Consider the following 23292-nt stretch of genomic DNA (forward strand, 5'->3'; position numbering starts at 1 on the left):
AAGATTTCAGTGTATTGTCTACAATGACACCTGGATCTTTTTCTTGAGTGTTGACTCTTAAAGATGGACCCTAGCATCAGGTAACTATGATTCGGATTATTCCCCAATATTATATGAAAACTACAGATTTTCTATTAGATCCCCTCTTAAAATGTTGGCATATATGCAGCCTTTGGCAAACCTCATCTAACGTTAGGAACTATTCATTAACATTTCAATTGACGTTGTATAATGCAGTATGCGTGGCAAACCCAGAACTAATGTTGCATCAAGGAGTGTTTCTCTCCTGATTTTACTGCAGGTCCTACGTTAACATTCAGATTAACATGTGGTACCTGCTGATGGTTAACCTAGAAGCACTTACATTAATTTCGCAGTAGCTCATTAGAGCATGGTAAGTGTACCAGCTACCATTTCTATGCCCACCCTCCCCGACAGAGAAATTCAGTAACATACAATTTAACATGTGGAAACAAACACACACAAGACCTCTTAATGGAGTCATGCAGTAGCCTGTTTTCGTGTGTTACCTGTGCATTAGCCCCTGATTATATAAAGGTCACCAACTGGAGATCATTCAAGAATCTTTTGCCTTCCAATTCTTTCACAGATGAATGTTTTAGCATAATGCAACCAACCGATTAAAAAAAAGAGAAAGAAGTGAGTAAATCTAAAGTAGGTTTTATAATCATGGATGCTAATTGATCCCTCAGCCTCAGATTTCAAAGTGTTAAATATATCATTGACATTTCATTTATGTTTATCAAGGATTACAAAAAAGTCAAAAGTCCACACCCATTATCAGCACATGGACAAGATTTTAATTTAATTACAAATAAGAGATGTATGAAATAGCTCTTCAATAAAATATATATATATATTTTTTTTAACAAGGCATCCCTTTCAAAGGGACTAGAACATAATGGGAAGAAAAGCTTAACTGTCCAAGTGATAGGATTTTAGACAACAAAACATGATGGTCTCATTCTATATCTTGCCATCAGCACATTCAAAAGGAATCCCCTCCGTGTTTCCATTCTCCCTAGTAATGTTTCTACAATGTTTTGCAAACATTAAGCATTAGACGGTATTGCATCATTCAATATTGGCATGTGCCTTTAAGCATGTTTCAGTGTCTTAGCACTGTTTGCGAAATGTTAGTTTGCCGATTAAATCACTGGAAGTTCTCATTCTGTAATCTTTGCACATACTTGAAAAGGGAGGGGCTGACATTTTATTTCACACCCTCCAAAATTTCTTCCCTGAAACTTCAGCAGTGCCAAACCAACCAATGTATAAAGGGCTGTTAAATGAAAATTATATACACTGGATAAACCTTTTGGCTTTATTTCTCACTCTGCATCTGTGCTTTTTGTGGGTTTTGAAAATATGGTCTAGGGTAGATTTACTAAATTTTCTCCCCTATAGATATTAAACGGGAGAAAAGTCTTAATAAATCATAGCTATTAGAGACCAGGTGTAAGACATCGGACAACTCCATGGAAATTTACACGTTTGGTTGTATCACAGACCAAATTCTCTCTGCACCTTTCTTTCAATTGCTCATGTGTATTTCCTATTTACAAATTCTGTTTCTAACTTGGTTTTTCTTAAAATCAAGAATTCAGATCATTAACCTTTTACACCCCAAATTAACAGGTACATAAACTTACGATTTATTGTAACAGAATAAAATGTTCTAGCCCTTAGCTTTTTATAGCAAGATGGTTTTAAACTATTCTTACATATTCTGAATTGATTTTCACACCTGCATTACTAATCATTTTGCAGAATTTTAAGAAAGTTGTTATCCTGGGGTGGAGTCTATTAACGAACTGTGGCCCATTCCCAGTCATGTCTGGAGGTCCATGTTTCCATTTATTCTCAGGCTGCAAAATCAGGTTATTGCTTCATTTTCTTTAATGCGAGCATCAGCGCACATACCGAGCTCTTCGAATCACAGAAAATGGTCAAAATAAGTTATTTTGTTCCATTGTTGTATGGGAAAAACCCACCATGAAGCAAGATCATAGTTCATTTCCCTTTCTTTGCAATGTTTTCTTACGATAAGTGGTACATGCTGTATCCGACGGGCGTAGCGTACAGTCCTACAGGAGGGATGGGGAGAACAGATCTATGAAAATGGTAAGCCGTTCCGTATAGCGATGCAGCTTGAAGAGGAGAATTAATGGGATATGGGAGGCTGAAGCCAGGAGGCAGTATAGGCTTTGCAGCCATTTTTAACTTCTCCAGTTCTGCTTCCTGCAGTCTCTTAGCTTTGGCCCTCCGGTTTTGGAACCATATTTTCACCTGTGTCTCTGTAAGGTTCAAGGAGCTGGAAAATTCGGCTCTTTCTGCAATAGACAAGTACTGTTTCTGCCGGAATTTGCGCTCCAAAGCTAGCAACTGGGAAGTGGTGAAGGGCGTCCTGGGCTTCCTGTTGGTTTTATGCTTCCTCAAGGTGCAGTTGGGACTCAAGTGTCCTAAAAAGACAAAAAGAAAAAAAAAAAAGAAAAGCTCTCATTAAATGCTGTATGAGGAGACAGCTGAACAGGTGAAGCACGAGAACCAACACAGAGGGCTTCATTTTAAAGATCTTCCTGTACATAAAACAGTATTTTGCAATCCTTTTACCACACTGCGCCATGCGCAGGTTAGCACTTACGGCTAGATTCTATATATGGCGCCTAAAAAATTGGCACTGATAAAAACTCATGTAAGCGGTATTCTATAAGCTGCGCCTAAAATTCAGCAGTTTATAGAATTAATGCTTAAGTGGAGAGGTCACATGTAAATTGAAGGACCGCCATTTGCGTCAACAAAAACATGGTACAAATACCCATGCCTAAATTTACATGTGGAGCACCTTTATTCTACAATTACGTGCATAACTCAAAACCATGCCACGATCCACCCCAAAACACCCATGACCTTCCCATTTCTGTGTCCCAATTAAATGTAATTAGTGCCAATAACTACTTGTTAAAAAGCCGATTGGCACTAATTGGCTTATTATGCTATTAATTTCCGCATGCACAGCGGAAACATGCCTAAATTTGCATGCGCAATTTTGACAACATTTATAGAATCAGGTTGTTAATGTGGGAAAAAGGTTTATTGCAAAATGCATTAAAGCATTTGTGGTAATTTCCCTGTCAGCACACACTAATCACAAGCTTCTTTTTAGGGGGGGGGGGGGCATGTCATGGGCATAGAAGTGTTATCCAGCTAGCTCATGAGCCTTAGCGCACACTAAAATTTGGCGCCAAAATGAAATTCATCTAAGCACACTCTATACAGTACACCTTAATTTAGGCATATTTTATAGAACAGGCCTAATTTCTATGTGGTATATAGAATACGCCGAAAGGCCAAGATAGCACTTAACTCTAGGCGTGGCTATGCCAAGTAAAAAGTGTAAATACCGGCGTGAAAGTTAGGCATGTCTGTAGTTTTCCGGAATGCCCACGACCCACCTATTCCACACCCCCTTTTTGGCAGCGGGAATTAGAATTTATGTGCGTTGCTTTGCAGAATATGCTTAGCGGGTAGTGCATGTAAATTCTAATTAATGCTGATAATTGCTTGTTAACTAATGAAGTTATGCACACTGTTATGGAATATGCTTCGATTTCCGCATGGAAATCTCAGCGCGATATATAGAATCCAGGGGTAAATGGGTAATGCAGACTTAACACCGGAGCACTCAGCACCTCATAAATAGGAAATGATAAATGCACCTGTGTTAATACTTCTGCAGGTCTCAAACGCTGTTGTTGGGATACATTAGAAACAGGCATAGCAAGTGGGAAAGTCCTGCATTAAAATGTACTAAGCCTATTTAGTAATGCTTTTTAGTATAAGGGCTCCTTTTTAATTCAAAATAGCCACTTTTTAAAATAAAATGTATTTAATTGGAATTTGCTCACACCTTTTTCAGTAGCAGTTCAAGGTGAGTTATATTCAGGTACACTGGGTACTTCTCTGTCTCTGGAGGGTTTACAATCTAATTTTGTACCTGAGGCAATGGAGGGTTAAGCAACTTGCCCAAGATCACAAGGAGCAGGGGTGGGATTTGAACTGGCCACCTCTGGATAGCAAGACCGGGGCTCTAACCACTAGGCCACTCCTCCACTGCCCATCCAAGCCTAGATTCTATACATGGCACCAAAAAATTGGCACTGAAACAATTAAGACAGTGTCTAAGTTAGGTGCCGATCAAGTCTATTCTGTAATAATGTGTGTAAATTCTGGGAATGCCTCTGGAATGCCCCCCCCCCCCCAAAAAAAAAAGATGTCCCTGTCCATACCCCCTTGAAATTCCGCACTATAGGAGTTCTGCGAACAGTGTTATAGACTACGATGTGAGCGTAACTCCCAATTAATAGGTGCTTATAACATTTCCTGGAGGTGTACATGCTTAAAAGTAGAAAATACAATGCCTACTTTTTATGCAGTATACATGTGGGTGTTCCCAGGGGACGAAGAATGGGCAAAGTGGGGTGGGATTGGCACTTCTGCATGAATTTTTTAAAATGTACACATCTGTGCCATTTCTACTGGCACCTGCACACGTGCAGTTACAGGAGCTTTCGGTTAGGCTCTGCTATAAAGGTACATAGCTGAATATGTTGTTTTTATAAAAGAGCTGCAATGTGAATGCCTTCCCTGCCTACGTACTCAGTTGTATTATTACCTTCTAATTGGGTAATGTAGGCCTTTCACTCTGCAGACTTTGCAGGATCTCCTCAAGACCCTTCACTGGCTCCCTATCCATTTTCGCATCCTGTTCAAACTTCTTCTACTAACCTATAAATGTACTCATTCTGCTGCTCCCCAGTATCTCTCCACACTCGTCCTTCCCTACACCCCTTCCCCTGCACTCCGCTCCATGGATAAATCCTTCTTATCCGTTCCCTTCTCCACTACTGCCAACGCCTTCTGTCTCGCTGCACCCTACGCCTGGAATAAACTTCCTGAGCCCCTACGTCTTGCCCCATCCTTGGCCACCTTTAAATCTAGACTGAAAGCCCACCTCTTTAACATTGCTTTTGACTCGTAACCACTCGCCTCCACCTTCCCTCCTCTCTTCCTCCCGTTCACATTAATTGATTTGATTACTTTATTTTTTTTTGTCTATTAGATTGTAAGCTCTTTGAGCAGGGACTGTCTTTCTTCTATGTTTGTGCAGCGCTGCGTACGCCTTGTAGCGCTATAGAAATGCTAAATAGTAGTAGTAATTAATGACAATCATTGGTTGTTAGCAGTCAATTACTGGCGCTGATTGACTCATTAATCAAGTTGCATGCATAAATCGGCTATAAGCGCTGATTTGCAAGCAAATTTAGTCGCCATATATAGAATTCGGAGGTCAATATGCAATTCAAGCTATGCGCATACAGCCTGTACAAGCACAACTTTAACTGAAGTGGAGGTAATTCAGGGGATGGAGTTTAGGAAAGGGTTTGCATTTATACATGCGGCTTTATAAAAAAAAAGGGGGGGGAGGGAAGAAACGTGGCAGAAAGATAGAGGAATTATCCTAATCCTGTTGGCCATCACTGGGCTACTTAAAAAATGGCCAAGTACATCTTGATGTGTTACCTATGCATATTACACCTCATGGACTCCAGGTGGCAGCTCTGTCTGCAACAAGACAAAGAAACTGCTTCAAAGAATATGCTGAATTTTGCAGATACAGATTTAAAGGAAAGGGTGATAGAATTTGATATACTGCCTTTCTGCGGTTACAATCAAAGCAGTTTACATATTCACCCAGATTCTATTGAAATGGCACCTGCAATTGAACTGAGCCAATTAGCAGCAATTGGGCCCTACCAATTATCAGTACTAATTGGCTTTAATTAAAATTTACACACATAAATATAGGTGCCGAAATCTGCATATAAAAATTGTGCAAGGGTCCAAAAAGTGGGTGTTCCGATGGGAAGGTCACGGGTGGATCAGGGGCGTTTCTTTGATTTACGCGCGTTATAGAATTAAGGGAATGTGTGCCTAATTTAGGTGCAGGGATTTACACTCCCAGTTTCACTGCTGTAAATGGTCATTCCTAAAAGCAGTTCCCGGCACTAAGCGCTATTGTAGAAACAGACCCTAACTTTGAGCGCTGTTTATAGAATAGTACTTAGTGCTTTTTTCGGTGTCAACTTTTGTTGACACTATTTATAGAATTTAGCCCATTTTATGTACAAATACTTAAGGGTCCTTTTAAAAAGCGGCGGTAAGCCCAATGCGGCCACTGGTGGCAGTCCCGCCCTGAGCGTGCGCCATTTCCGAGGGAAAAAGAAACCCTCCCAGAAATGGCTTGAGCAGCAGTAACCCAGTGGTAATCAGGCATTGCTAAGCGCTGTCCAGTTACCACCAGGTTAGCGCAGGGGCCTTATGGCCACCTCACGGTCATGTGCGCTGGGGTTTTTTTTACCCATTGAAGTAAAAAGGGTCTTGGTGTGCGGGAAAAACGGCCTCCACCACCAGCGCAGCTTGGTAAAAGGGCCCCTTATTTTGTACCTGGGGCAATGGAGGGTTGTGATTTCCCCAGAGTCACAAGAAGCTGCATAGATGTGGTAGAAGTCACTCCCTATGCTGAACTCTTACAGCCCTCAAAATGTTTTTGGAGCATCATTGGTGCAGAGTCGAGCTTCACCTCTCCCTGGATCAGATCAGTCCCGGGCACATATCTTTGTTTATAACATCACAGCTAATGCAAGCTACGAAACATGAGATAACCTGTGATTCCAGGTACCAGGCTCCAGGGACACAATTCCAAATGTTCAGAAAAACTATACTTAGGGTTTTTTTTTTTTTTACTAAGGTGCGTTAAATTTAGCACAACTTAATACAAGAATCCCTAAAACAGCTATTTAATTTGCACAGGGCATAACCTCCTGTATGCTTTTATATGTGGTGGAGCTCTAACATTACCTAATTGACCACTTACTTTATTTATAAATGTGATACACCTCCTTTCATTTGCATCACAAAGTGGTTTATATAATATCAGAAGAGCATGAGAGTTATTGAATAATATAAATTCTTTTCTTTTTGGTTTGGTTACAGTACTCTTAAACCTTTTCCCACATGTGACTTTACAGAGCTGTATTAGATTTTCTAGTTTATCCTTTATGTCACTTTTCCTGGAGCTGGACACGGCAAAAGCAGAGGACCATGTATCATTACGTAGGAGAAAACCAGCAGAAGGAGTAGTGAATGTAGCAGGGCTCTTCCACAAAATAACAGAAGGATGAGAAATGTAATAAAATCTTTATTCTTCAAGACCCGACACAGTACTGTGTTTCAGCGTGAAGCCTACATCAGGGGTCTGTACACAGAATCGCTGATGAGGATTGGGTGTCGGGATAACCATCTTTAAAAAGACGCGATCACTATGCATATGCAGTGGAACAATTCAGGAACGAGGTGCTGGGGCTCAAATCTATTTCGGCTGATTCACAGTTGGGGTCAGAATCAGGTTCTCCTTTCATTGTCACGTTCTCTGCTGCTTTTCATTCCTCACTTATTATCGGTATGTGATGTGCGGTATAACAAATGTAAGGGACCCATTTACTAAACTGTGTTAGGCACTAATGCGCGTCTAATGTAGCTTAAAACGGCGAACCGCAGGATTCACTCGAGCATCCTGAGTAACTGCCAAATGTGTGTGCATTCACCACGCTCTGAAAGGTAGCTTTTTTGAAATGGCATGTCAGTGGGTGGAGAGCGGGCATTCCTGCGCTAAAGTCTGTGCACGCTAAAATAGATAAGCTAAGTCAGAGCAAGAATTCCGTGTCAGCCCATACCGCATACAAAATGAGTACATTTATTTAATGGCAACATTAGCTCATGGTCATTAATATAAAAAAAATTAAAAAATAGAAAATTGGCCATTTTACGGATGCAGTAAAAATGGCCTTAATGTGCAGGAAAGACCCAAGGCCACCTTTTACCACAGCTTCATAAAAGGAACCCAAAGCAAAATGTGAAATGTGAAATCCAGTAAAGAAATACACTACAACATTAACAGTAGCAAAAAGGAACTGAGAAATATAACGGGATTAAAGTCAGTGTAAATCAGGAATTTTCAGAATTAAACTTTATGTAATCAAGGAACTTTTTTATTTTCTCTTAAATGTGATACTTTGCTCAGTTTCTCCGTCCGAGCACAATTCTCTCAATGGAAGAAGGTGAAGAATAGTGGATGCCATATACTGGAGAATCTATGCTGGGACTGGGTTTTTTAAAAATATATATATTTATCAATGATATGGAAATGAGAATGACAAGGGAGGTGATTTAAGGGCCCTTTGACTGAAGCTTAGTCCACGCTAGTGAAATCAGCACAAGCTAAATTGCTAACAAAAATGGAGGAGCTAAATTTAGGGAGTCAGTGCAAATGTTGGCGTCATGTAGCCTACAAGCACCATGTTTGAAGTCTGGCGTGGACTATAGTAAAATGATTCGAGCACTTAGTCCCCTGAAGAAGCTTATTTAAATAGTAAAACGGAGAGCCCCCTGGGTGCATGAATCAAGCTAATTCTTGAAACATTTTATGAACAACTGAATCACAATGTTTGAAAAGATATGGAAAAGTTAAAAGTGCAATATATATATGAAACAATTATTTGGAGGTTTTTAGATAGATGAGAAGACTGGAGTCCAGTAAAAGCTGGCATTAAGATATTCCACTTGCTGCCAAGGTAGGACATTTGAGGTCTTTTTTCCCCCATTTGTGATTCTGTATAGAGCAGTTTGAGTATTATACTGAACACAGATTCAATACGAGTTATACGAACACAGTGAAGTTTTCAGCTTGCAAGTTTGTTAGAGGGAGTGCGAAAAGCAGCCAGTCCAGGTCTGAAACCGCGCTGGTGTGCACATGAGCCACAGCATTACCTCCAGCTATTTTTGGAAAGGTAGCATATGTGTAAATAGTTTTGAAAATCAAAAGAGCCAAGTCCAATACTGATGGTACAGCTAATGTCAGAATTAGCTTTAACCTTGTTGAATACAGATCACAAGGAAGGGAATCCCAAAGAATAGCAAGATTCCATGCTACCGATCCCAAGCATAAGTTGTGGTTACCCTGTATCTATCTTAAAAGCAGATTACGGACTTTTCCTCCAGAAACTTGTTCAAACCTTTTTTTCAACCAAGATATGTTAACTGCTGTTACCGTACTCCGGCAACGAGTTCCAGAGCTTAACTATTTCTTGAGTGAAAAAAAAACCTCTCCTGTTTTAAAAAAATATTACCATGTAACTTCATGGAGTGTCCCCTAGTCTTTGTAAACAATTGATTCTTCCGCTTACCTGTATATAGTGCAAAACATTATTCTGGGAGTTGGGGGAAGAGAAAAATGTCATTTTAATTTCACTTGAAAACACAGCACTATTTCCAGTGCAAAACCAAACGATAGCACGCCTTTAGGAATCTAATGACAGCATCAATATTGGCAGTAAGGGTGATGTAATAAAGGATGTGAGCAGCGGCTTAATGGTTAGCATTGGGCTGAAGACCAGGGATGCCTGGTTCAAATCCCAGTGTGGTTCCTTGTGATCTTGTACAAATCACATAACCTTCCACTGCCTGAAGCACAATTGTAATTCATCTGGGGACAGGAAAATACATTCAGTACCTGAACGTAACTACCTCAAGCTACAACTGGGGGGGAAAAAAAAAAGCAAAAGTATGAGCAAATCCAAAATCTCTTCCTTTACAGACAGAGAACAAAACAGGGTTATGTGAATATTTAAGGGCCCTTGTACAAAAAAGTGCTGCTGCATTGGTAACTCAGAACTGTGGCACTAACCAGGTAGTGCTGTGCGCTGCCCGGTTACTACCGGGTTACCGCAGAAGCCCTGTCACCTCAATGGGTGGCAGATAAATGCTCCCCCCCCCCCCCCCCCACACACACACAAGGCCACCGATAAGAATAATCTTACCACATGGCCATGTCTTTTTTAGGGGCTTTATGCCCGCTGTGGTAAAAAAGGCCCCCACTAATACCACAGGGCCCCTTTTTCCCCGCAGTTTGGTAAAAGGACCCCTGAATGCAAAAAGGACCCCTGAATGCAAAAAGGACCCCTGAATGCAGAAGGACCAGGGAAACTGGGTTCAATTCCTATTGCAGCTCCTTGTGACTCTGCGCAAGTCACTTAGCCCTCCATTGCCTCAGGTACAAAATAAGGACCTGTATATAATATGTAAACCGCTTTGATCGTAAACACAGAAAGGCAGTATATCAAATTCCATCCCCTTTCCTTTTTGAGCATAAACATGTATATTGTGAAAATGATGAGGCTACTGTGATGATGAAGCTCCCACCTCAGGATCCCAGGTCCCTCTTTCACTGTTCTAGACACACAGTCTTTTCAGCTGGGGACACACAGTACCTCTTTGAACACACAGTTCTTATTCTTGATACTCTAGGGCCTTCTTACCCCAGCCAGCTTCCTTCTTGGGAACACACAGTTCTACCCCCAGTCCAAAGGGCACAGCCAGTACTTCTCATGGGGATCTCCTGCTCCAGCTACCAGCTCTCTTCTTCCGCTGCTAGCCCTCTAGCTCTCCCCCTCACAACTCAGGTGGGGTATTAAGTGGTTAATGTCCAAACAGGACCCAGCCCATAACCTGCTGCACCTGTTTCTATCCCCAGGACTCTCCTCGGTCCTAACGACATCCTGCTATACAGCCCTTACTGGCTCCCTTTAGTGACTCACCCAGCCCTTCTCCCTGGACATTTTAGGGGAACAACGCCCTCTAGGGGCCTAACCAGGGTAGGATAGCCTCTTCCTTATCACATACCCCCACCCTTAAGATAATTGCTGCTCAACCTCATCAACTCTTTAAGCCTTTTCCACTGAGGAGCAGCAATTCTTCCAAGAGGGCATACACTTTCCAGGCTCATCCCTGTTCTATCCCTGGGTCTCACCAACCGCCCCATCTAGGCTCCTCACCCCCCCCCCCTCTTAGCACATCCCATGGCCCCGGGCCCTTCCCATTCACCAGGCCTTGAGGGGCTCCCACTGCAGCGGGCCCTACCTGACCCTCTTCTCCTGCAGCCCCCCTCCCACCTCTTGGGCCACCCGACGCTACCATGAGCCCTCCGAGAGAGGGGTCACCTAGCTTGCCCCAGGTTCCTTATCTTTCTCTTAGCACCTCACATGGCTTGGCCCTTCCCCCCATTCCCGGGGACCTGAGGTGCCTAACCGCAGCAGGTCCTGTCTGACCCTCCAACTGCAGCCACCTCCTACTGCCTGGGGCATCCGACCTCACCACGATCCCTCCGAGAAAGGGGTCACCTGACGACTCTTCTCTTAGCACCTCACATGGCCCGGGCCCTTCCCTCTCACTAGGGTGCCCGCCGCTACCATGCTCCCCCAGGCTGGGGCCCCTGCAGTAGGTCCCTTTTGACCCTCCCCCTGCAAGTCCCAAAACCTGGTTCTTAATGTCCAGCTTTAATAGATCCTCTCCAGCGGTAGTTGACACCGGTGAGTGCTCTGGCCTTCTCCTCTCCGGCTTGAACTTTTCTCCGGCCTCCATCCTTTCTGGCCGTCCGCTGGGGTGCAGCCTGGGGTAGGTGAGCAAAGCGCTTTTGCTAGTGTTGGCCCCCTCGACGGGCTTCTGGAACCACAGCCTCTGGAACCTCCAGGTACACCTCCATCTCACGCCGACCCCTCATCTGGTCTGATCTGGAATCCAACTGCTCCCACGTGGATGTTCAGTGCAGATCCCACCACTGCCACCATTTGTGAAAATGATGAGGCTACTGTGATGATGAAGCTCCCACCTCAGGATCCCAGGTCCCTCTTTCACTGTTCTAGACACACAGTCTTTTCAGCTGGGGACACACAGTACCTCTTTGAACACACAGTTCTTATTCTTGATACTCTAGGGCCTTCTTACCCCAGCCAGCTTCCTTCTTGGGAACACACAGTTCTACCCCCAGTCCAAAGGGCACAGCCAGTACTTCTCATGGGGATCTCCTGCTCCAGCTACCAGCTCTCTTCTTCCGCTGCTAGCCCTCTAGCTCTCCCCCTCACAACTCAGGTGGGGTATTAAGTGGTTAATGTCCAAACAGGACCCAGCCCATAACCTGCTGCACCTGTTTCTATCCCCAGGACTCTCCTCGGTCCTAACGACCTCCTGCTATACAGCCCTTACTGGCTCCCTTTAGTGACTCACCCAGCCCTTCTCCCTGGACATTTTAGGGGAACAGCGCCCTCTAGGGGCCTAACCAGGGTAGGATAGCCTCTTCCTTATCACAGTATGTAAATTGCCATTTAAATTCTATGCTAAAGAAGACATTAACTATTATTTCTTGATGCTGCTTAAGGGTTCAAATGCCTTTTTAATGTCGGAAATTTAACTCCTGTCTGATGTGGAATAAAATCTGGCATTAGTGCTGGTCAGCATGATTAACTAGTGATAATTCTTCCTGCTCCCCAGAAGGCTAAAATTAAGGCAGGGCAATGAAACAGGGAGGAAGAAAAGGGAGATCGGGCATGCTTTACCACCAAAAGAAGTTAACTTTCAGACCACAAAAGTGAATGTGAAAAAAAAAAAAAATTCACACACTAGGGAGGACAGCTAAGATGGCCATATTTCAGTGCAGTTTTCCTGCATCAATGGTAAATATCACAAGAGTAGCAGAGTAAAAGAAAATGCGCACATACAATAAATACATCGAACTTCTATGAATAAATGGCACTGGTGTTTGTTCTACACCTAGAAGTTACACATTTATCCAAAAGATGTCCTACAGATTGGATCTGGGCTTAATCACTTAAGTGATATAGGTTTGGTGCCCCTCCCTGTTTTTAATTTTCGTTATTGATGAAGTCCAAAGACGTCTTCATTTTTTGATTGACTAACAGGCTTATTTTCGAAAGAGAAGGGTGCCCATCTTTCGACACAAATCGGGAAATGGGCATCCTTCTCCCAGGGTCGCCCAAATCAGCATAATCGAAAGCCGATTTTGGGCGTCCTCACCTGCTTTCCGTCGTGGGGATGACCAAAGTTCACGGGGGCATGTCGGAAGCATAGCGAAGGCGGGACTGGGGCATGCTTAATACATGGGCATCCTCGGCCGATAATGGAAAAAAGAAGGGCGTCCCTGACGAGCACGTGGCCGACTTTTCTTGGTCTATTTTTTCTTGCGAGCAAGCCTCAAAAAGGTGCTCGAACTGACCAGATGACCACCGGAGAGAAACAGGGATGACCTCCTCTTACTCCCCCAGTGGTCACCAGGGCTGCCAAAGGGGCGGGGAAACCTGTATTATCGAAACAAGATGGGCGTTAGTCTTTCATTTCGATAATACGGTCGGGGACGCCCAAATCTCCACATTTGGGTCGACCTTAGAGATGGTCGTTCCCGATTTTCGACGATAATGGAAACCCAGGACGCCCATCTCAGAAACGACCAAATCCAAGCCCTTTGGTCATGGGAGGAGCCAGCACTCGTAGTGCACGGGTCCCCCTCACATGCCAGGACACCAACCGGGCACCCTAGGGGGCACTGCAGTGGACTTCACAAATTGTTCCCAGGTGCATAGCTCCCTTACCTTGGGTGCTGAGCCCCCCCCAAAACCCACTCCCCAAACTGTACACCACTACCATAGCCCTTAGGGATGAAGGGGGGCACCTACATGTGGGTTTCAGGTGGGTTTTGGAGGGCTCATATTTACCAGCACAAGTGTAACAGGCTGGGGAAAAAAAGTTTTTAAAGTTCTTTTTTTTTTTTGGTGGGAGGGGGTTAGTGACCACTGGGGGAGTCAGGGGAGGTCAACCCCGATTCCCTCCGGTGGTCATCTAGGCAGTTGGGGCACTTTTTGGGGACTTGTTCGTGAAAAAAAGGGTCCAAAAAAAGCGGCCCAAATTCTTGCTTCTGCCGCCCTTCTTTTTTCCATTATCAGCCGAGTGCGCCCATCTCTCCTCGGCCGATAAACACGCCCCAGTCCTGCCTTCACCACGCCTCCGACATGCCCCCGCCAACTTTGTCCGTTCTCGCAACAGACTGCAGTTGGAGGCGCCCAAAATCGGCTTTCGATTATACCGATTTGGGCACCCACGGGAGAAAGGTGCCCATCTCCCAATTTGGGTCAAAATATGGGCGTCTTTCTGTTTCAAAAATAAGCTGGATAGGCATCTTTAGCGTGTGCTTATTTTTAACGCATGCTAAAAATGCCAGCGCCTTCGTAAAAGACCCCCTATGAGTATCATACAACTCCATTATGTCATAGAAGTAAAATATAAAAGCATTAGCTCATATCATCTACCCCAGGGCCCACTATACTACTACCACCACTTATTTCTATAGTGATGATGCAGAAAACTACTGAGAGCTTAACCGTGCAGTTTTCGTGGTTTGGATATGTTTAGTAGCTTTTTTTTTTTTACATGCCTACAATTAGTGCATGTGCTAACCGTGTACGTGCCTATAAGCCTTGTAGCGCTATAGAAATGCTAAATAGTAGTAGTAGTAGTAGTACTATAAGGATATTGTAGGTACGTACACAGTTAACTGGCGTTAAAGACGCTAACGCAGCTGTAACACGGTTTAGTCAACAGGGCCCTTAGTAACGCAGAGAGGGGTTAATGTGTGGAAGTCACAGCTGTAGATAACATTAAAATCACCGCTAACGAGTCCGCTAAGCATTCCACTGGGATGCATAGGAGAAAAACAGTAGCTTTCAACATGATGCATGCAACCTGAGAAATTTTTCACCAGGTCTGGGGAGTTTAGAAGGATTTCATGCCCCTTTCTCATTTAAAATCCTTGTTTTCCTTTTTTTTTTCCTCCAGCCAGAATAGTATCTGCAACTTTAAAAATGCAGATGGTAGGTTAACAGCGATAATGTCAAAACAAAAATTGAAGTACCAGCACACATCTGCAGCCGTTCTACTGCTCGTGCGTATCAGCCTCGCAAAAATCTCAAGTGCAACTTGTGTATGCAAAGTTAATATGTACGTGCAAGACAAAAACAAAACTGCCAGCACACAAGAAGATGTGCTTACCATTTAACCTTTGTGCAACGCGTCAGGCAGGAATTCCCCAATTAGTGGAAAAGTTCTGCACTGCTAACATTTGCACAGAATTCGCTTTCTGCATGGCACCATCTTAAGTTCATGGCAGAAGCTGAACATTGAGTCATCCATGCACGGATCTACTGTATGACTTTCTGCATCAACATCAAAGTCAGATTTCTGCATACAACACTAAGGGTCCCTTTTACCAAGCGGCAGTTAAAGGGGCCCTGCAGTGGCATCAGCAAAAGGATTTGCCACGTGCCGAGGCCCCCCTTTTACCACTGCCTGGAAAAAGGAAATTTTTTCTGGGAGAGTCCTTACTGCCATCTCTTTACAAGGCAGTAAGGACTCCCATGCTAACCCAGTGGTAAATGGTCAGCACATGGCGCTGCCTAATTACTGCTGGGTAAGGCCCTGGTACAAAAAATGTTTTGTTTTTTTTAAAATCTGACGCACCAACTATGGTGCGTGTTGGGGGCAGACACTAACGCCAAGCCAAATTGACTTGCGGCAAAGTGGCGATACAGGTACCACTGCTTTGTAAAAGGGGCCCTAAATAGCCACGACTGCGTGCACAAGTCTTGCGTGCATGCTCTTTTTAACACCACTGTCATTTGCATGTTAAGTCTACTGATCTGGAAATATAGTTCCTTTTTTAGTATCCGTTAAACTATGCACTGGTTTTCAACGCACATTCTTAACACACAGCTCATTACATTAGCTTCTAAGAGTGTGAACAGTGGAAGGATATGGATAAAGAGAGCAACAGCCCAGTTTTGAAAAAAGGAAGTTTAACTATTCCATGGGCCTTCTTTTGAAATTTCACTGTCAAAAGGTTTGACCTCATTTTTAACATTCTAATAGTCAAGGCTGTGACTTGTCCATAAATGCAATTAAAGTTTTTAAGTGAAGGAGTGGCCTAGTGGTTAGGGTGGTGGCAGTGGCATACCAAGGGGGGGGGGGCGGCCCGCCCCGGGTGCACGCCGCTGGGGGGGTGCCGCGCGCCTGTCAGCTCTTCGTTTTCATGCTCCCTTTGCCCCGGAACAGGTTACTTCCTGTTCCGGGGCAGAGGGAGCATGAAAACGAAGAGCCGGCAGGCTCGCGGCACCCCCCCCCCCCCCAGTGGCGTGCACACGGGGGGGGGGGGGGGGTCTTTCGCCGGGGGGGGGCATCGCGCTGTTCCAGGGGGGCGCTGCACCCGGGGGGGGTGGGGCGCATCGGCGATCCGCCCCGGGTGTCAGCCCCCCTAGGAACGCCACTGGGTGGTGGACTTTGGTCCCACTTCAGGCACAGGCAGCTCCTTGTGACTCTGGCCAAGTCACTTATCACTTCATTGCCCCATGTAAGCCGCATTGAGCCTGCCATAAGTGGGAAAGCGCGGGGTACAAATGTAACAAAAAAAAAAAAAGTCCATGAAAATAATTTCTGGTTAGTAAAAGTCAAGACCTGATGGGATCTGCTTCCTCAGTGCAATGGGCTCGGGCTTCAAGGCATCAGGGATCACATCTTGGTGCAGTTAAGCCCAGCTGTGGCACAGCAGCAATGTAAAAACATGTCAATGAGAAAGCTGCTCTCAGTAATAATTTGGGAGACTGTCAAACTAAATGATGAGTTAGCAGCCTTGGTGGTACAGCTGCACAGATATGGGCAACTGATGGCACCCCTTGAACTGACCAGGAATCTCCACTAAGAACCAGATCAAGTATTGCTGTACAGTACTCCTTTGAATCAAACATTTTAAATGAGGTTGTGAATGGCTCAGGAGGTTGACAACCATAATTTTCCTTCTCTAAGCTCAGCTTCTTCTATCTCTAACACTGACAGTAAAGTATGGGATGTTCTTGCATCAATGACATCAGAACGGGGGTCCCTATGACCACTCAGGATGCATATTTGTTTTTCAGTGCCACATGATGTCTGAGTCCTTCAGCAAATCAAGGAGGAGGTGATCCACCGAGGTGGATGAACACTAACTCCCACAAGAAAGCAACAGTTAAAAGGAAGTGGACCAATGACTCCAGGGAGACGGGATACTGATGTATAAAGTACCACTTTATTCACAGACTTGACACAGTACCGTGTTTCGGCCACAGGCCTGCCTCAGGAGTCTTAAATGATTCTGGTACTAGGAATCGTCTGAAAGTTAGGTGGTCTTGAAAAAGACCTTTGAATGATTGAAACAGATACTTTAAAGTCTCTTGTGTAGTCTGTCAAAAGTAAAACAGCGTATGACTGCTTGTGAGGGAATCATATAGGTTTGTTTGGCCCCCCCAAAAAGGAAGTGAAGACATCCAAAAGATCTTTTGAGTCCTTCAGCACCCCCAGTATTAAGCAACACCCTCTGTCCCCAGAGAAGGTTAATGTCCATTTAATGTAGATTCCCGAATCATTTTGAAAAGTGGGATCCTGCAGGAGCTTGAAACTGGATTTCCTCTAAGGAGTGGCCTGGTATGTGCACATTTCTTTTCACGTAAGCAACAAGTATTTCAGTATATAGCACAAAAAAATAAAAAATACATTTGTGAGCAACCATGTAAAATCTGTGAGCGAGGCTCCTAAAATGGAGGGAACACTGCCTGTGACTCTGCACCACCAAGATCCCCAGATAATGGACAATAAATGGTGTTTAACAACTCCTAAAAAGATTACAACTTCCACATGTTTGCAAAGGAGTTGCTTCATTAGGAAACAGCCTTATAAAACTCTTAAAAACAAAAGCTAAAATACAAGACAAACAACCCTGGAATAAACTGACAGATTTTCCAGTTCCCAAATCTGCTGTTCTTCTATTCAACTAGTTCTTTCCTTTAGGTCAATACAAGCATCCTTTACAGAACTCACTGTAAAAACTTACAGTACAGCTGTTTTGCTTAGTGGAAATTTGCAGCAGTCTACCAACCAGACGACCAAGGGGTTCAAATCTCAGTCCTGCCTTCTGCTCCCCAAAACAGCTGAGCCCAGGGATGTTGCTGAGGCTGTGTTTACAACAGGAGGGCAGAGGGTGTGTCTATCATCACCAAACAGTGACACCAGGTGGCCAGACCCAGGATCAATGTTTGCTGAGTGCTGGGGATGTAGTTTAGGTCTTTGGGGAAAGCCTATAATGGTATAACAATTTGATGAAAGGTATTATTAAATAAACTGGAAGACAGAATGTACAAATGGGGGTGGAGGGGGGGAAAATCATGGTACCATAAACCCAACAAAGGATAGCTCCCACTGAGTTGGAAGCCTACAGAAACAGGAAGAAAAGTATCCAGGCAAAAAAACAAAAAAGACCTATTTTAAAAGCGATACCAAATATCTGAAAAATAAAAAGTTTGTTGACAGTTTAGTACCCTGTTTCTCCATAGATTCTCTCTCTTCAGGCCTTTAGTTGAGAAAATATCTCTCAGATTCAGCAGCAAAATACGTCTTTGTTTTTCTCTGTCAATGTATTTCTTATAATACATGGAACAGAACTATGAATATCACATGATATACCTGTACAAATATCCAGCCTGAACCTTATGCTGATTTCAACACATAATATTAGATTCTAGTTCAATTTAGGAACTTTTGTTTTTACACGTAAGCCAAACTGGAACATTTCTAATATTTGTTTTGCTTAGTAAAAAAAAAAGAAACCCTACAATAAACTGATGCTCAAGTGTCAGTTCTTTGCACTGGTTTTAATCCTGGCAGAAACATTACTATATTGAAAAATTTGGTCTTCTCTGATTTTTGAGGTAAATGCATAAAACATCATCTGACCTGACTTGTGAAAATGTGGTGAAGGCGGTTAGCTTAGCAGAGTTTAAAAAGGGGGTTGACGGTTTCCTAAAGGACAAGTCCATAAACCGCTACTAAACGGACTTGGAAAAATCCAAAATCCCAGGAATAACATGTATAGAATGTTTGTACGTTTGGGAAGCTTGCCAGGTGCCCTTGGCCTGGATTGGCCGCTGTCGTGGACAAGATGCTGGGCTCGATGGACCCTTGGTCTTTTCCCAGTATGGCATTACTTATGTACTTATGACTTGCCACTTAAAAAGAGACAGCCCACATTAATTCGAAGCTCTCTCTGCATGATATTTCCCTATTAATATTCAGCAAAACAAAAACAGAAGCATTTCCCCATACAATATCTGTTCTCAACTAAAACCCTCAAATTACCTTGTTACATTGTGCTAGGGAGAAAGGAAATACTAGAAAAAAAATGTTGCTCAAATTAGATTCCCTGTATCATTTTTTCCTGTTTAACCTTATAAGCTGCTTTTTAAAACACCGATTTAACTTTTACAGCAACCTTCCTGCTTCTACTTACAAAAAGGGTCTTTTTACTAATGCATGCTTACTGTGCGGGAAAATCCACTACTGTGGGGGTGCACTCAGGGGTCTTTTTACAAAGGCACGCTGAAAAATGGCTTGCGGTAGTGTAGGTACGGGTTTTGGGTTCGCGCCGATCCATATTTCAGCCCCTTTTTTTTTTTTACATTTTTGCTGAAAATGAACATGTAGCAAAATGAAAATTGCCACGCATCCATTTTGGGTCTGAGACCTTACCGACAGCCATTAACCTAGCGGTAAAGACTCAAGCAGTAACCGGGCGGTAATGACCTACACACACCAAATGCCACTTGGCGTGCATCCATTCCGTGCATCCAAAAATAACAAATATTTTTCAGACGAGCATATCGGACGTGCGCCAAAAATGAAAATACCACAAAAGCCTTGTGGTACCTCCATTTTGGAGCACATAAACGCATACGCGGCTTAGTAAACAGGCCCCTGAGGCATCCTAAGATACAGTTGGCATCTGCAATCACTTCCTAGGTGCAAAAAAACACTTTTTATTTTTTTAGCACCCAGGCTGTGTTTGGGGGGGGGCATGCCTACTAAATAACGCCTGGTTAGCGCCTACGCCTGTTTCTCTCTGTTAAATAGGTGTCAGTAAGACTCACCCACTGATAGCCATGTGCTAACTGGGAAATTAGCACATGGCCATTAATGGAGGAAATTAAAACTTGGCCATTTTACAGCTGCACTAAAGGGGAACCCTCACGCTAGTCACAACGCGAGCCACCTTTTAGCACAGCTTAGCAAAAGGATCCCTACACTTGCTTTCAAGGTCATCTCATTTTGTCTCATTTTCAAGTGGACAAGATAAAAGGTAACATTTCAATGTATGATTTTTTAAAATTTATTCTTTAAAAGAAAGTTGGATTTCTGTCCATATCCATTATCTAATAAGTGGAGAAAAGTTAAAATAAATTAATTTGGCAATTTTTCTAATGACTATTAACAGGGACCTCTACAAAGTTAATAAGCTACACTGGCATTTGCCATAAATTTCCTGTCAATAATTTAAGTTCTCCAGTAAACATAGAATCCCTTTAACCTGCACAGTTTCCAAGTTCTTTAATTAAATTCTTAGGTGACACTTTTCAACTAGCTAATAATGAAAGCGCTTATAGTTCATTTTGTTAATCCGATTTGTTTTCATTTCTAATTATATTTCTGCATTTATTTGAACTTAGCCCTAAATAACTTCAAACTGTACTTAACATTTAAGGATTTATTGCTCTTTGGCTATTTAGAACTTTTAATCTGGTGTAAGCAGTGACTTGATTTTCATCCTGACTAGAAAATGTAGCCTAAATGTTGGAATACCGCTATATTCGGTTGGATAGTTTTAGCTAAGCTTGTTTTTACAAAGTATGATACTTAGGGAGAATTCACACAAGTAGCAGCATCCTGAAGATTTCATAAAAGAAGGTGGTAGGGAGGGAGCCAAATGTGGAAATGAGGAATACGCCGTCTGATGAATTAACTACTTTATTTTGGAAAGCAGAGTCAGGTAGAAGTGACTTGATGAGACGCCTGGGCAACTGTTTAAGGATGAGCAGAATGGATTTCCTGTTTGTTGCTTCATAACTTCTGTCTTTCTATTTAAAATGCAGATTGTTCTAGCAGGTAAAGATGCAACAGGGTGGGAACAAACACTATCAGGATGCTGCAGGTGCCTAAGGCGGACTTCTGGAAAAGTCTATCCCTAGACAACATTTATTTTAATAGAGGGGGGGAGGGGGAATTTTGTCTCCTAAGAGTGATGTAAGGTACTGATGTCCAGAATGTATAACACTGCAAATTCAAAATAATAATCCATACACTATACGCTAAACTATTATGGACTGTGATACAAAATATATCAAATGAAACTAGCGACCTGGCATTACTATAAACCAATTATCTCCAGCTTTCCCTTCCCCCACTCATGTAGTTTGGCCGGATTAACAGCAACAGCCCGTCCCAGGCTGCTACAGTGTTTCAAAAGAGTATTATTGTTGCTGCTTCAGCCTCATCCGCATTATTTTGTTGAAAACAAGCAGATGTTCAAGAGATTCTGCACTTTTTTGTTTATGTATCCAGCTCTAATCACCTCTGAAAGTCATTAATGCCCACTTTCTATAGATCGGTACTGCAAACGTTTTTTCTTTTTTAAATAGAAATATTCTCCATTAAGACAGACGTAACACTAAAAAGCTGCTTTTGACGGGGAAAGGAGGACGTGAACTCTAAGGAGAAAGAAAACACTTTTACATCCTTCTTCTAGAATCACGGATTATTATTAGATGTTTTAAAACTCTGTTAGGCCAGAAAGATCTTTCTCACCTTAATGGCGTCAACTTTAAAAATTAAACAGTACTTCTTGGAATTATAAATAAGGAAATATTTTACAGAACAACAAACTTTGCGCCTTCCTTAACCACTGGATGTTACCAAAAGAGTCACTTAGAGGCATATTTTCAAAGCACTTTGGGAGGCTAAGTTCCATAGGTTTCTATGGAACTTTGGGAGGCTAAGTGCTTTGAAAATGAGCCTCATAGTCTAATTATTTGGTATAAACATGCTTGCAAATCGTGTAAGTGTTTCAAAGTTATGCTGGCTCAAAGTTGTTCGCTTAGTAAATGCGTGAGGAGGCATCGTTATGACCTAAGAGAATGCCGTGTTTACCGTAAAACAGAGACGTGCAATTTGAGGACTCCACACTAATGTGCATACAATTAATGGTTTGTATTATGTTAAAAATTCGCGCTCTAGGAATACTGTTTGGTATAAACAATAAAGCCGACGTGTGTGCCACTTTGAGAAACTATCGTGCAATTAATTATGTATTATTTAGTATTTTCAAACTAATACAGAGTTTTCAGGTACACAGTACTATTTGCACGTGCATTATTTACGATTGAACGTTGTTTTATTTACTGTTAAATATATGTAAGACCCATTGTTCATAGGTGGCCCCAAAGTTTCTCAGCTGCGAATCAGGGAAGGCCTTAGAAGAACAGAGCAATGAAGTTAGGGCAAGAGAAGCAGCAGCCTGGCAGGATCACGTATAAAATAAGACAAGATATGAAAGTGACAGCAGTTCAACTTTTCCAGAGAAGAGACAAGGGCATCACACAGAGACATGCTTGTACTGCTTTAGAAAAGGAGGCAGAGTGGACCATTGTAGACACCATTGAGCTACAGAGAGAGCGGGCTGTGCAGCACCAGTACCAAGGAAGAGAGGGCGGATATCTGTAGAAGGAGGAAGGAACGGGGTCCGGACACTACAGAGGCAGCAGGGAATGAGGTGTAGCGCTATGCACTCACTTGGCGGAGGAGAGAATCTGCCGCCGTCTTTGCCCCAGGACGCTCCATCTTCCGACGTCTCCGACTTGACAGAGGCTGTGTCCAGGCTCCCGGCCAGGGCGAGGGGGCTGGGGCAGTCCCGAGCGGCAGAGCTGGGCTCGGCTCTCAGGCTGTGGGTTCCGGCCATGAGCGCCGCCACGCTGAAGGGCAGGCTGGAGACCCGGACGGGCTCCCCGCGGGGCTGCGGCCGCTGCACCGGGGCCCCTTCATCATCCGAACCCGGACACTCCTTGAGCTGTGGCGGGGGCGAGGCCATGGCCGCTGCCGGTAACGCTCCTGCTCCAAGTCCTAGCGCTCCACCGCCTACCGCTCCGACTGACAACGCGCATCCCCCGCAGCCGCCTGCTCTCCCCGAGCCCGCAGCGCCGGCAGCCAATCACGGGCGTCAGTCGGCCTGACGTCACCGCCCTTCCTCCGCCCATTGGCCGCTGGGCGCGTTGTGCGCAGGTATAAGATTAGCGCTGGTGCGATATTCGCACCAAAACAAAAACAACGCAGAAATTATTGAGCGGGTAATGACGCCGTGGCTGGATCAGAACTAGGACTGTAATCAGTTGGGTTTGAGGAGAA

At 43.6% G+C, this 23292-nt stretch overlaps 1 protein-coding gene across 1 annotated transcript; it reads right to left on the reverse strand.

The window, feature by feature from the left end:
- Positions 1-798: 798 nt before the first annotated feature.
- On the reverse strand, positions 799-23052 carry MSX2 (msh homeobox 2). Its single transcript, XM_030213164.1, has 2 exons — positions 22684-23052; positions 799-2483 (listed from the first exon to the last, which is right to left on the reverse strand). Exons 1-2 carry the CDS (start codon positions 22976-22978, stop codon positions 2062-2064), a joined length of 717 nt encoding a protein of 238 aa, XP_030069024.1. The 5' UTR covers positions 22979-23052; the 3' UTR covers positions 799-2061.
- Positions 23053-23292: the final 240 nt, after the last annotated feature.

This window comes from Microcaecilia unicolor, chromosome 8 (genome assembly GCF_901765095.1).
Source record: "Microcaecilia unicolor chromosome 8, aMicUni1.1, whole genome shotgun sequence".
In the NCBI taxonomy this organism is placed as follows: domain Eukaryota; kingdom Metazoa; phylum Chordata; class Amphibia; order Gymnophiona; family Siphonopidae; genus Microcaecilia; species Microcaecilia unicolor.